Here is a 14,761-nt window from a genome sequence, read left to right as displayed (position 1 = left end):
TTCTCTGTGGGGGGGTGTAATGTGATACCAAAAACCTGCTCTTCCTTTCCCCAAAATTTGGTCAAACTTGATGTTTTATTAAAAGTAGAAACTACAATCAGTGTTGGTATTTAAAAATGGTGGTGTAACAATACAAAGGAATAGTTTTAGTCGACAGCAAGAGGCCAATGTGGCATGTGTCTAAACAAGGACAGCATCAGGCCCATAGAGGTCTGGCAGCGTCTACTTTAGCTGGAACAAATGAACAGATGTCTGTGCAGTATTTTGAGCTTTGCAGCCTTCTGTGGAGATGATTGGTGGTGGTGGTGGTGGTGGGGGAGGTGTGTGTGTGTGTGTGTGGGGGGGGGGGGGTGCTCAGAGGAAACATGTATGTTGGTTGTTTTCTTAACTAGCGACTATAAATGTAAAACCGTACAAAAGCAAACTGTCAGATAATCTCAGGGATCCCAAACATTTGCTCTCATCCCATGAACATAGAAAAAAGATTTCTCAATCTTTTTTCAAGCATGATCCAGTTTGTATGCATATCATGACAGCATAGAAGAAAAACCTTGAAAAAAAGCACAAATGCCTGAGCGTAAAATCAAGTCTTAAATTGCAGACACGGGTGAAAAATGTTAAATACATGCAGGAATGGCCAAAAAAAGTAGCCACAAATTAACAAAAATAAATATGCCACCAGTGACGTGCCCATTTCTAGCCATGGGGCCTAAAGACTGAAAAATGAAAGATTCCTTCAAGAACATGATCCCAAATTTAGGTTCCTTAAACTTCTGTAGCATTCCAATAAAACAGTCTCCAATTGTACTTTTTCTGATTTTATCATCTTGCTCAAATATTTCTGAGCAATATCTCCCTCTTAGCTAAATACATCATTGCATTTGAGGTCCAAATTTGAAAACATTTCACACTGATTTAGCTTCCAAGAATAAATAAAAGAAATGAATGCAGTGGATGAGAATACATTTCAGTTTCCAATAGCGTCTTTGCCCCCGTAAGCCTGACACTGCAAGCTTGTTTGAGCAGTCAATTGAGTGGCTTCCTCAGTGTATTACCTGAACATGCATTCAAATTTATTCGTACAAAGAATGATTGCTCTTGATTGCTCCCTTGATTACAGTCTCCACAATATCTGGGAGGGGGGGGCAGTTTTATTTTAGGGGAGCTGAATTTATGTTTGAATCACAGATTGGATGCTTGCAAAGACTTACTTCTTCCCTTAGACTTAAAAAAAAATGTGGCAATCAGTAGCCAAGTATTCTGGAGCTCTGGTCTTTTTCATTCCTGCAGCACCAGCTGAGCGCTGCTCATGGCAGCCCTTCTAGAGGCAACTGTGCATTTTTAAAGCACACCAAATTCCCCAACACACCCAGGGACAAATATATGCAGACACACAATCCTACAATTATCATGATTATCTTTTCTTGCTTTTACGATGACCTGATAATGTCCTACAAACCCAACTATTTCTGCATCCAGCTGTAGAGTGCCAGTCCCCCCCCCCCCCCCCCCCCCCCACCATCCTAAACCTTCTGTTCTCACATCAAGCTAATCAAACATTCTTACATGTGGACAGCTTTTTCTATAAAAAGGAGTAATTACTGACATAAAATTGGACCTTTTCTTCTCAGCAGAACGGGAGGTGAGGCTAGAAAAAAGCCCTCTAATTGAGGCTGCCCCCCATGGCCATTTTCCTCTTCAAAATGGCCTTTGCTGAATTTGGGGCGCTGGCCTTCCAACTGCCTCCCAGAATAATGTAATTTTAATCCAGATGCTTACTTGTAACAGCACAATTTCCCCTTCTAACTGCAGCAGAGAAAAAGACAAACAGTATGAGATATTTTATTCAGGAAGTCAACAACTCTTTTTTTATTTCAATTATTGAACTATGTTAGGGTAGCTTCTATAGAACCTTTATTCTGCTTCCTCTGTGATGCCATTATCAATATTTAGAAGTGTGAGAGCTTCTTGAAAACATTTTTACTAGATAACTAAATAGACAGCTAGTGTGGAAAGTGTGTCCTCTTTTGGTTTCTACCTGAATCTTTGTTTGTAAATGTCACACAGTTAAAGAGCATAGGTATCAGCACGATTGGCTAATCACTGCAGGAGGTTGCACCAGAGAGAGGAAAGGCAAAGAACGACACAACTGACAGAAAAAAAGGCTCTTAGGGAGAATATGAGCAAGAGAAGAAAAATAAAAGAAGGTAGTGCATTTGAGACTTGCTGAGGTGATGAGTTGACGTTTTTCCTATTTTCTGCCACAACTGCAAAAAAAGGAGCAAAGAGGTAAGATTCTGCCAAAAACGTAGGATTTGCAGCATGCACATCATAAAGCATTACAGTAGAAAATGATCAAAAGCAAAAAATAACTAATGCTATCATTTGTGTATTGTCCAGCATTTTTATCAAAGCACACAGCTGATTCCATTCGTATACTTTGTCTCCAGGTCAGGAATACTCAAGGAAGCTGTAACATTTAATTAGGGAGACATTAATAGGGAGGCATAGCGTGCAGTGGTGAGGAATCCCAAAAGAGCCCCTAACTGGATATTACATTAACAGACAGTGTTATGGGCAGAATTCTTCAGAGAAACCTTTAGATAAACAAATTTCCCCATCTCTGCGCACTAAGGGAGTTTTTCCACGCTGGCTGGTATGAAGAATTATTAAAGGAAAATAGTTATGCTATTCCACACCACTCTTTTATCAGGCTGACTGCAGCTATGTCATCTGCACAGTCTCTGCTGGATTGTCAAAATGAGGGGCCACTGATCCGTTCAGTGATTACACAAACAAACGCGCCAGAAAATATCAACAAACCAGAGAAAATGAGTATACACTGAAGAAATTAGAAGCTTATTTAAATATTATAATGCAGAAGTAGCCAAGTGTGAGATGAAAAATGTTGCGTGTGGAAAGGTGAGGCAGAGATGCCCATATGGTAAAAAGTGGCCCTTAGAGTGTTGTGCTGCACTGCAGGAGTCTGCATTGGATTGTAAGACTAGCTCTCCGTTGGCTAATTTAACAATCGCTCTATAGGTTCTCTTATTATGCAAACATTTTGTCAGCGAGTTCGACATTGAAAAAAATGCAGATTCGTGGTGGTTAATGATGAACTTTTGCATTACATAGAGCAGACATAATAATAATAAAAAAAAGCTTTCATTAATATTCCAGGCATGAACATTTGTTTTTTTTCCCTATTTTTTTAATGAAGACACTAACTTACCTTATTTTGAACATTTCAGAGTTCTTTATTTTTCATTGGTCTCAAATCTTGCTGCATATTTTTCCTACAGCTTCCTGTTTCTGTGCTGTTATTGATTATTGCCTGAATGCTACAAGAAAAATTGATAAACGTGTGTGCAGAATTACACCCATCCTATCGGGAGTCTAAAAAAGATAGAAATAACCTCCAATAGTCATCCAAGAATGACATGATTCCAGAGAAATTTAGGGAGGAAGCAGATTAAAGTATTTTTCAAAAGTTTAATTTCACATACTCAAGGGCAAAACTCTGCACAACAATAATATTTGTCAATTTGACAAGGTGGAATGTAATCTTTTAAAAGTGACAAATGTCTATATTATAGCAGAATCATGTATTTACTGTTGATTTCCTTAAAATAACGATTAATGTATAAAAATAGAAGATTGTTTTCATACACTCATCAGTTTCTGCACAGGCAGAAAGTCGTTAAAGTATTTACTTTGGAGTGAAAATTCAAAACACACATTTAATCCTCACAGTCTGGGCTAATTAGATAAAATCAACCCCGGTTTAGGCAAGACAGCTGCAGATATCGATCTAGAACATGCCAGGTAGAAAAATGTGCTTGACAAGTAAGAAGTGCTCTTCTCTGAAGATCCCTGCAACAGCTCATTGCAAGCTGTTACTCTCACTGAGAGGATAAGAAATGAGAGCTGGGCCGGAGAGGGCTAGTAGCCTGAGGCAATAAGGCGTAGAGATGAGGGGACCTCTCCTGAATACCTATTCATCACATCACCATTAGTGTGGCTGAAGCACACGGGCCTTAAATAAATAAAGCAAGCGCTACATTAAATCCTAGAGCTGATCCTGAAATTATAGAACCTTCATCCTTTTTCCAAATGAAAATGAGAACTTATTTGTCAATCAGGTAGTTTTTCTTCGCAATGCGACATTGCAACAACAGCTTGTCTAAGTATACATGATCAGATTGTCAATTGAGGCGAGTCAAGACAGCAGGATTTTATTGGAATTTCTTATTAACTTTTAATCATTTTCTTCCCACTCGTTATCCTTTTTTCTTCAATTTGTTGTTTCTTAGTCATCCAGCAACAGCATGCACATGCCACGGTTTTTGTCACGGTCAAGACTGTATTGATTAAGTGACGGCAAGTTTATAAAAGGCGATCTGAAAGGGGTGTCATTGCTCGCAGGAGAACAAAATCACAGGGACAAAGTGATAGGCCTCTAAATTTTGTTCTCAGTTTGGTTCAGATATGAGCAATAACAACCCTGCAGGCACAGTCAGAGGCCCTCCCTGACTGTCCCCCTCCTTCTCCCCGCTATCCATCCCTGCAATCTACAGTTTTCATTTCCACCATCTTTACCCTGTCCCCTCTTTCCTGTGTGTCTCTCAAACACAATTGCAGTCAGGCAGCCCGGCTCAGTTACTCCACCGGGCCGTGATTCAAACCTGATTCACATCCTCTCACTTTGTACTGACACTCTTCATCAACCCAGATCTTCACACCGTCTGCAGTTTATAAAATGTCTCTGAACTGTTGGTGAATTCCTGTCGATGTCTGACTGATAAACATCAAGATTAAGTGCGAAATCTTACACTTCTTGTTATGCAGTTAAGCATTTCTATTGGAAGCTCTCCTTGTTGTTGCAGGCCTGTCGTCCAACACATAAGGAAAAAGCTGGGAACAACAAAACAACTGAGTTTGCACATTCAAACAGCAAAAATCCTCCTTTTTGTCCACTGAGAAGGACAAACTACATAGTCTGATGAATGCAGAAGCTAATATAAGGTTAAATTAATTTAAACTAACAACCTCTAACCTACTTATGTGATTCCGATTCCACCATCATCAATTAAAAATTCATGCTGGGGTGAGTGCTAAACGGTTTCTACTTGAATTTCAGTGATCCATCAAAGCCAGATTTTCTTTCAGGGTATGTCATCAACAATGCAGAGTTTTTTACCTCCCTTGCTTCTTCTCTTTTTCAGTCGAGCCAGTGTTCCAGGATTTCAAACCGGACTGTCTGTGGGTTTTGTAGACTCTTAGTAATATTTAGGGGTTTACAATCAGTCGGTTTAATGTTAGAAAAGCTGCAGTCCTGTCCTCTGAAGCATCTTGTTATCTCCCCTGTTCTTGTAATGTAAGGTCTCTATCAAAGAACCTCTCTACCTTGAACACTGAGAGGCTGCAGAGAGGATCTCTCCCAGCCTGCTTGATATTCATCAGTGTCTGGGGGCCACTGGGCTCCCACGCCTTCCTGACTTGAACCTTTAAGCTTTTGGCGCAGTCAAATATCAATGGCCCTACTGAGTGGCCGTGAGAGTGCCACGTGGAGAACACATCGATTAAATAGCTCCTCTTGCCTTTCGCATCCACTTGTGCAGAGCTGCTTAGCTCTCGTCCTATATTTGAAAAATAAAAACTCTGAACCTTTGGTTAGTGTCATGGCTACTTACAGTGAAATGTGAAACACAGTTCAAAAATGATAACCTCTTTTGTTTTTCATCTCTTTTTTGCATCCTTTGCATCTATCAATTGTAATTTCACCTGAAACAGAAACGAGAGAAAAAAATTCTAAAGATTTCAGAAAAGCTGACTGAGATTTACACATGAAAACATCGTCTTTCCCAGAAAATAAATTTCCTTGACACTTGTTTTTTTTTTGTTTTGCTGTGCGAATGAGAGGGTGGCAGCAACATTTCAGTCTGGGGTTTGGAACGAACAACACTTTTTGATGTGTTTCTGCTTATAAGAGGGAAGAGATGGGAACAGCACTGTTCAAGTAGAAGCTTGCCCAATCTGCTCGGTTTTATGAAGGCTTTTGTATCAGAGCAGGAAGAGGAGCTCTAGGCATAACAGCCGTATTTATATTCCAATCTACAACTCAGAAACCCACATTGCCATGCTCATAAAAGATTCATTGAGTCGGGAAAAGGAAGGTCGTACTGAAAACTGGTCAGGAGGTGCCTATTGCATTGCAAAAGAGAAGAGATGGACGTTCTGAGAAACACACCAAACGCGATCCATTGCTCTAACTGTAACAGGAGCGATTGTTGTCCTCGGATTAACTGGCAACAGTTTACCCAGCGGTGATCAAATAATCTGCCATGTCTGTGCTGTAATTGGTGTCTGTCACTCCCACCATAAAAACATAGTATCTTTAATAGCCTCGGCATTGCTTGTAGGAATCGATTGCATGCAATGCTTGGGTCTTTGTCTGCTGTGGATCCAACTGCTGACATGTTTGCGAACTGCAGAGCAAAGGGGAGAGGGGGAAGAAGGAAAAAAGACAATGTGTGTGCGTCAGTGACACACAGTAAGATTGTGTGTGGACGTGCATGAGTGTGCCTGTTCTGGGTGTTGTCAGAGAAATGTCACTCTTGCTTAGAGTCACAGACATAAACCTCTGGGAGTCCTGCAGCCTCCAGCACATGCACACAGAAGGAGAGTGAGAAAGTGGGGGAGAGAATGTGATATAAGAGATGATATTCATTCCACCAGTCAAGCTGATCTTTATATACACTTTTGACAGCAAACATACAAATAATGTCCTATGCATTTTAAGACGAACCAAAATATTTACAGAAAATTATTCATCCATTAGTCAGCCATCGTAAATCAGAAAATGAGTTTCTAAAGGGAAGGGCAGACACAGGCTCATATGTAATGTAAATGTGCTGTCACTTTGTTCTGCATGTATAACAAATGTAATCAGTGTCTAAGAGGACAGCTTTTTAATGGTTAGTTGCCATGTTAGCCAAGTCCATCCTAATGAAAAAGTATTCTATTCTATTCTTTAAATACCTTTCTATTTTGCATTTTTCAGATAGCCCCCGAGTCTTATAGCTTGGTCTACGTGAACGCTAATGGTCATTTTAGGACAGCAGGCGGCTGTTCTTTCAACAAAAACTGAAAACAGCAACAGAGGTCATTTAGAGCTCACAGAAGCCTGGAGCCAAGTAGTGGTCAGTGTGTGGATCAGAATGGCCAAGTGGCCCATGAAAACATAAACTAAATATATTCATGTTCTTCTTTGCGACTTTGATGCTCACGTTTGCATCACACAATGTTTTGCACATTTTTTTCAACACAAGTGTGAGCTTAGTATAACAAGGTCTGAATGGCAACCATGTCACTACCTGATGCAAAAACATCCACAACAAACATCTGCGAAACAGTGACCACTCAGCTAAAAATAGTGTTTTAGGGTTGAAATTGTTATGGTCAAATTTCCACAGAAGGTGTCCTGAAATATTAAACGGAAATCCTCCTGCAGGTAAAGAAAAAAAAAAAAAAAAACTCTGATAGCATCAGAAAAGACGAAAACAAACAAAAAAAATCTTTTAGCAAAAATAGTGACATTCTACCTTACCAAGAGTTTGACAGCAAAACTCCATCTGTCTGTGCAATTCTACACCTAAATGGCTGTCTTAACTTTTAACTGCTGTCATGAAAGTAGACGTTTGCTCCTGAAATAAGACTCTAAACTGTAAACATGTTTACATATGCTTTAAAGTGGAGTATTTTCAAAATAGGTGTCTGCAGGGATTAAATCACTTTTAGAACTAGTTCAAAGTTTTTATTTTTTTAAAGAAATGTGCTTGTTAGCCCTTCCTTCATTGACTTTGCCTTCACTTTGCCACAATATGTCAAACCAACATTGTATATCTTGAGTTAACAACAACAATTATGAAATGAAGCAACATTTGCTGGGGTTTTTTGGTGAGACTTTTCTCTAGTGAGTCATTTGTTTATATTTCTAGGAAGCTAAAAATGGTGTTGCTCTTTGTTGCAGGTAGAAAAGTAAGAAAAATCATGAGCATCTTTATTATAGACAACAAGACGAGACTGCATATTGCACGTGCTTCACGTGCACATGCACTTACCTTGCGCTGCCTCTATTTAAAATAGTTGTAGCAAATACATTTTTTTAAAAAGGATTTATCAAAACTTTACCTCCAAACCAAATCTCAAACAAACCTTTTAGCGCCAAGATGTAGTGTACGCACATTTTTGTCCCTACAAACACACACACTAATATGGAAAAGCCTCAGATGATGAAGAAGGAGGGCTACATGAAAGCCCATCAAACATTAAAGATGCAGGAACGAACAGCGGACAGCTCACAGGCTTGAGAGCGCTCTGTTCTTCAGCCCTTTTCTTAAGCAGCATCTCTTTGATAAAACAAATCTTACAACAATAGCTCAGACACACAATGCAGAACCATTATCGTGCACTTTTGCAAGCTCTAACCTAATCAGTCATGACACAAGCACATAGTATTTCATCTCTGCAAGTAGCAGTGAATCACACATAATGCAAGCTCATTATCTGTGGCTGATTGTGAAGCGGCACCTTTGTATATTGATGGGGAGAGCATGAAGGTGGATGCCGGTTTTGTGTCTAATCAAACCCTGCCTGCTCACTTACTCACCCACATACTGTAGAGACAGACATGATTGCTTCTGATTGAGAGGTAACAAAAATTAGGCTACATGCGTTTGTTATTTTGTGTAACGGGGTAACAATACATAAACACACAGATTCCCTATAACGGCAACAAATTCAAAATCGTAGTGATTGTAGTATGAAAAGCAAACATGCATGAACTGCATACAGAGTGTGGAATGCTATTGTTTTACAAATGTGTGTCTCCTGCAGCTTGACCTTCTCGTTACATTGGCTTTTGTGGCCACGCAATGCAGATAATTCATACAACTCTTGGACGTGTGCAGCATGGCAAGGTGATTTTAATAGTTGTGTCTTTGGCTCGCACTGACGGATTTACAACCATGCTAGTGCAGTTTTTCATTTGTCTTATTCTCTGGGTGGAGGTTAGGCTGCTGCTTGGCAGAACACAATCTGTCCAATCTGCCGATCCTATGTCTTTCCTCCAGAGAAACATCCACTGAGATCATCATGTTGCAAAGCGCCCTTCCTGAATATCATATACAGCGGGATAAATACTGATCATAAACAGAGGTAGCATGCCAAAGTTTTTTTTAATGATGTTGCATTTATTATATTTGATTTTTGGGTTAAAAAGGCAGAAACAAAGAGACCTATGAGTAGTGTTATCCTGAAGGACTTTTTATTTATCCTCCTGCGTTGCTCTAATTGAGCTGGCATGAGAAAATAGTTTTTTGGCCAAAGGGTCACAGTCAGGGCACTGGACTATTCAAAGCTGTCTCAGCTGGATTTCAACCAAGCCAACTGTTTGTTCTGCCTCAGTTTATGGTAAGGAGACTTGTCCTTCTTATATCTAGAGTTTATTGCATATGAAATTAATATCAGATGACTGTGTTGCATAACTTTGCTTTATTTCATCAATTCTAATGTATTTTAATTTAGCTAAAAGCATAGTCAAAATTGTAGAAATGCCAATTAAAGGTGATCATAGTAATATAAACTCTTGTTTTACAGTTCTGCGCATTTAACTTTGTGTAAATGTGACTGTAAATGTGCCACACAATGTTTTGAAGAGCAACCTGATTTGATGTACTTGCTGATCAGCTATAAATCGACCTTAGCTGGCTGCGTTTCTGCTGCAATTATCGCACACATTCACAGGAAACAGCGCTTAACACAGCTCTAAATGGTAATCTTTTCTGCCTTATTGTTTATCATGATTCCTGGTGAGAAAGGAATTCGGAGAAATTACTGGAAGAGTTCAGCCACTTGCAAAACACCACGTTCTGTCTTCCTCCTTTAGAATAACAGACAATTAGGTTTTCTTTCCCTGTGGCACTTGTTAAATCAGAGAAAGACAAAAGCAACTCTTCTCTTCCATCACTCTAAATCCTGCTTTGAGGTCAAATCCCCCTTAAAACAGCACAAGCATTCCCCTGCACTCTCGGGCTCCATTGAAGCACAACAACACTTTTTTTTAGCTTCAACACCAGAGCATCAATCTTTTAGGTACATGAAACATCTTTTTATCAGACAACTGAAAGGCAATGACTCCTTAAACATTTTCTCAAAGCAAATGCCTGGTTTTCAGTGTGATCGCTGAGCAAAAATAAATATTCATGAAATAACATTTTATTTAGAATGTAAAATATACATCTAGGCACCAACCAAATTCACAATTTCCTCAAATTTTTTCTGGTTGTTTTTGCTTTCACTTTTAGTTTTTTATTTTTCTAAATTCTACAAGAGCTTTAGTGCTGTCAATTAAAAACATAAATCTTTTGCAAAACATTGCTTTTCATTTATTTCATAAAGTTGCAGGCAAATATAACAAGTTTATAAAATGGTCAGTACAGTAAACAGCATGTGGAGGTAAATTTTGTAAAATTCTCCAAGGGGAATTTTCTTTGTTAGTGTCAAAACTCAGTCATTTTCCTCCCACTGTATTAGCTTGGATTTATCATACATAGTAAGGTTGGGTTTTTAATCTTATCTAAAAAAAATGGAATGTTGACTATTCAAATTAATGCGACAAATTTCCTGTTGGGGAATTCCTTATATATTTTTTCAAAAGCATCGTATACTGATGAAAGTCTCAACTTTGTTAAGCTTTTTTTTTTTTTTTGAATTGCTTGTTTGAATGCCTAAACAGCTTCTGCCTATCTCTTATCATTCTTAAGTTCTGTCAAAAAGAGATTCTCTTGAATGACTGACTATAGTAATCAGAGAGTGTATATCTTTTATAATATAATTGAAATAAATAAACTAAACCAAACGAAACAGCAATATCTAAACAATAACAATAGTTTTCTTCTTGCAGCAAATGTGTTTCTTTAGTTAACAGACATTGAATGATTTCCTACATCAGCATGCACACTCACACATGCATATTCACTTATGTCAGAGTGTCCTGTCATGGATGGCTCAGCCAACACACCAAAGCAACACATCTGTTCTGGGGTCAGCCAGGAACACATCTGTATCTGTGGCACAAGAACCCCTGGGCTTTGTGGTTACTTAACGGATTTAACACAGCAAAAAGAGAAGTGCATCTGTCTCATTAAAGAGCTCTAAATAATTCACGGGGTTCAGTGCAAAAACGGCGACTGAAAAAAAAAATGTGGATCTTGCTGCTGATCTTAGAGAGTGTTACTGAACAAATCATCAATTCTTTATGTTTTTGCTGAGTCTTGGGGTGGAAGATGGGTGGCATCGTATTTTCTTTCATACCCTTTGAATATTTCACAAGAACACTTAAAACAAACTGCCCCCCAAGGCCAATTACTGTAGGAATTCACTGCTGCGTAGGTCCAGATATATGAATGTACGATCTGCTCTATTTTCCAGGTTTAACACAGATTTGAGTTACAGAAGCACATCAGCTGTGGAGGACAACTTAGCTCTTTATTTTGTTTAATGTGTCAAACTTCAACCCAGCAAACACTGGACTATGGGAAACTTTTCCGTTGTGCTTACGTTTATGTCTAAAAAACTAAATGGGGTCACAATGGGGTCAACAACATACAAACACACAAAAACGGACATATCAGCTCACAATAACTTGCTGGCTTGATAAATATTGAGAGAGTAACCAAATCCTATGAAGATTTAATATAGTTCCATGTTGTGTGACATTTATATGTTTCACTTCAGGAAATCCATCTGCACAAATCAATAAATAAAAAGGGTAATAAATGTTATCGCCATAGCAAACCTAATATGTTTCTTTGCACACAGGGGCCCTCTGTCTGTTTTTCATCTCTAATTTTACTTTAATGTGTGATCAATCAGCATAAATACAAAGTTACATTGGTTTTTACGCGTTAGGGATTTTATTGCTGTTGACTGTGAGGCTTTTGGCAAATAGTGATGCGTTCGAGGAGCGGTGCTAAACGCTCTCCAACAGCTGTTGTACAGGCGCGCCGCTGTCCAGGGTGCTGCGCGTCCCGCCGCGTATGAGCTGAAGGTGCGAAAGGGGTTGTTCCTGCAAATTCCGGGCGCTTTGTAGATGCCATTCCCGCGCAGAGAAGGATGGTAGGAAGGAAACGCCTCGCACTTTCTAATCGGACATTAGTTATGCTGAACACCGCGCGCACCCAGAACAGCCAAACTCCTGCAGGTTCAAAAACGTTCCTGCCTTTGGTGAAAGCTTTTCTGGGTCAAATTATTTAATGTCCTTCACTTGAATTTGCGACTGTCACTTCAAAGCTCGTCATTTTGGGGCTTTTCTGGACTGTCGTGCACAGGAGCACGCCACACGTGCAGACACACATCACGCATTTGAAAGACTTACGTATTAGTGGCACCAGTCTGGTACTCTGTCTGTGCTTCAAATACTACGTGTTTCTGTTCCATGCAATATATCAAATGGCGTCTTCCCCCAGTGTAATTATTGCAGTCAATTAAAGCATATTTATGAGTCCGTTTTGGTCATTTGGAAACAGCTTTTATCCAATGGGAGGTGAGCAACGCACAGTAATTCAGAAACACATTTTTCTCTATAGGAAACAGCGCCTTTGTGATCATATTAATGCAATTTAATATATTTAATATGCAAAAGCTGACAGTTTTACAGTCAACTAAGTTAAAACAGATTTACTTTTAGCACAGTGGCTCTGATCATTTTGCACCTAGAACTTTCTTCTACGCATCAGTGTTTGTCCACGAATGCGTATATTCTGGATGAAGATGCATTTAGGACAACATTGTCATTATGGGATGCTGCAGCAGGTCTTATTATCACTGACTGCTTCCTATGTTTTCATATTAGAAATTTCAAGCAAAAATGATGAGTCGCTGGCACCGTAACTTTCACTCTGGTCATATGCGCGCCCCTACCTCGCTGGGCATGTCAGCAAACATGACGAGCAGGAACATGGCACTGAAGAGATGCATTCTTGGAAGAATGGTAGCGCCCCAGCAGACACCAGGTCCAGCTGCTCTTCCCTCGGCTCTTGTCCCTTTATTGGGGCGGATTCTTCAGACACAGAGGAGTTCCTTTAATGCTGTGTCGGCTGTGCGCCACCAACCTCATCACCGGGATTCAAGGCAGCCCCCAGCGGCTCGAAAACGCGTCCAGCCGCTCGTCTTGTGAACAAACACTGACTGTCAGCGGGTGATGAGAGCGGGTGAAAAACTCCTTCGTATGCTGTAGTCAGCGAACAGGCAGCTGCCCTCTCTGTCCTGCAAGGATAACTGCGACTGAGCGGGAGGAGCGGAGGAGAGGCGCAGAGGTTGGAGGGTGACAGCTGTGCTTGCAGGGTGCGGGCGCTAGGAGCAGCACATCTATGTGCACAGGCACAGAAGTACCAGCCTTTGATGCAACCGAGCGCTGTGCATGGGTGCGCGTGCACGTTTGTGTGAGAGATGGAAAGAGAGAGCAAGAGAGGGAGGGATTGAGGGAATAAATGGGAAAGAAGAGACAGACATTACGCTTAATGTATTTCTGTTCATCCAGATAGAGATAGAGAGAGAGAGATAGATGTTTTTCTTCCTCCATGTTCACATTAATAATCATAGTTTGCAGATTTGTACTCAAACTGTCTTTTTAGTCGCTGTCATATATCTGATAAGAACATGTCAAAACAGAGAAATTCTCTAAGGTTAAGGAAAAGATTATTCTTGGCTTAATCTCAATAAAAATGATGAATCTTTTCAGGTTATTGAATAATGCCTTGGCATTCTGATCAGCAGCATTTGTTATTCTGTGGATCTGTAATCCCAGATAAGTATTGAAAATATCCCAGCCTTGTCTTTGTGTCCATTTTCATTTATAGGAGGATGGCTTTACTCAATATGAATAACTTTACAGTCGTAAAACTGATTAAAGTTAACAAAAAATGTTAACATTAGGCTACTACTTGCCCAAAGGCAAAGAGAACATGTAAAAAAAAAGTCATGTTAGATAGGTGTGGGTTTGAAAAAAATAAAAGAAATCAAATCTATTTCGATTTAGAAAAGTACTAAAATATAAAATGTGCAAGCATCAGCTTTTATTTTTTCTTTAAATTTTAATAAAATATCTTGTGATTTCATCAGTCACTATATGTCTAAGTTAATTTACAAGTGATGTGATTTTTCCTTTTTATTACCACCAAATAAAACAAAATAGATCTATAGTGAACTACTTCACATTTAATAGTGAACTTGTGATTCTGATTCTTGTAATTTTTGTTATTTAGAAGTGATCCCTGGTTTTAAAAATGGAATGGTAAGATAATTGTACTTACCTCAACTTGAGAATTTAGACGGGAAAAACTACCTTGCATGTTTTCAACTCAAACCAATCTATTGCAAATATGTTGTTTGTTTGTTTTTTGCTCCTGTTCGCTTCACTTGAGTGTTACTTCCTTCTACGCCTGCCACTGCCCTCTGTGACATGAAAATTACATCTATCTATTTCCCCAGCAGGAAAAACCCCAGAGAGAAGGAATGAGGTGATCAGATCAAGGGAGTGGCAATGCATGTGGAAAAAAGGGGGAAAACAAAAGGTTTCTATAGGGAAACCTTATTTTTACATTTTCTTTTTGTAGCAGAGTTCTAGTCTGTTGGTGTCCATGGTGGATGGTTGTTTGTTCAAAGAACCATGCAGCCAACAGAGAAAACTAATGCTGCG

General features: G+C 39.4%; 1 protein-coding gene across 1 annotated transcript in view; it reads right to left on the bottom strand.

Moving 5' to 3' along the window:
• Positions 1 to 13,441, bottom strand: part of olfm2a (olfactomedin 2a) — a 43,658-nt gene extending 30,217 nt beyond the window's left edge. The window contains exon 1 of the mRNA XM_011478056.4: positions 12,985 to 13,441. Within this exon, the coding sequence (XP_011476358.1) occupies positions 12,985 to 13,041 (57 nt within the window). The 5' untranslated portion in view covers positions 13,042 to 13,441. The remainder of the gene's footprint in view (positions 1 to 12,984) is intronic.
• Positions 13,442 to 14,761: the final 1,320 nt, after the last annotated feature.

This window comes from Oryzias latipes, chromosome 8 (assembly GCF_053564925.1).
Source record: "Oryzias latipes strain Hd-rR chromosome 8, Olatipes_Hd-rR_3.1".
In the NCBI taxonomy this organism is placed as follows: domain Eukaryota; kingdom Metazoa; phylum Chordata; class Actinopteri; order Beloniformes; family Adrianichthyidae; genus Oryzias; species Oryzias latipes.
Note: the sequence above shows the minus strand (reverse complement) of the source record. Positions and strands in the feature narration are given on the sequence as shown.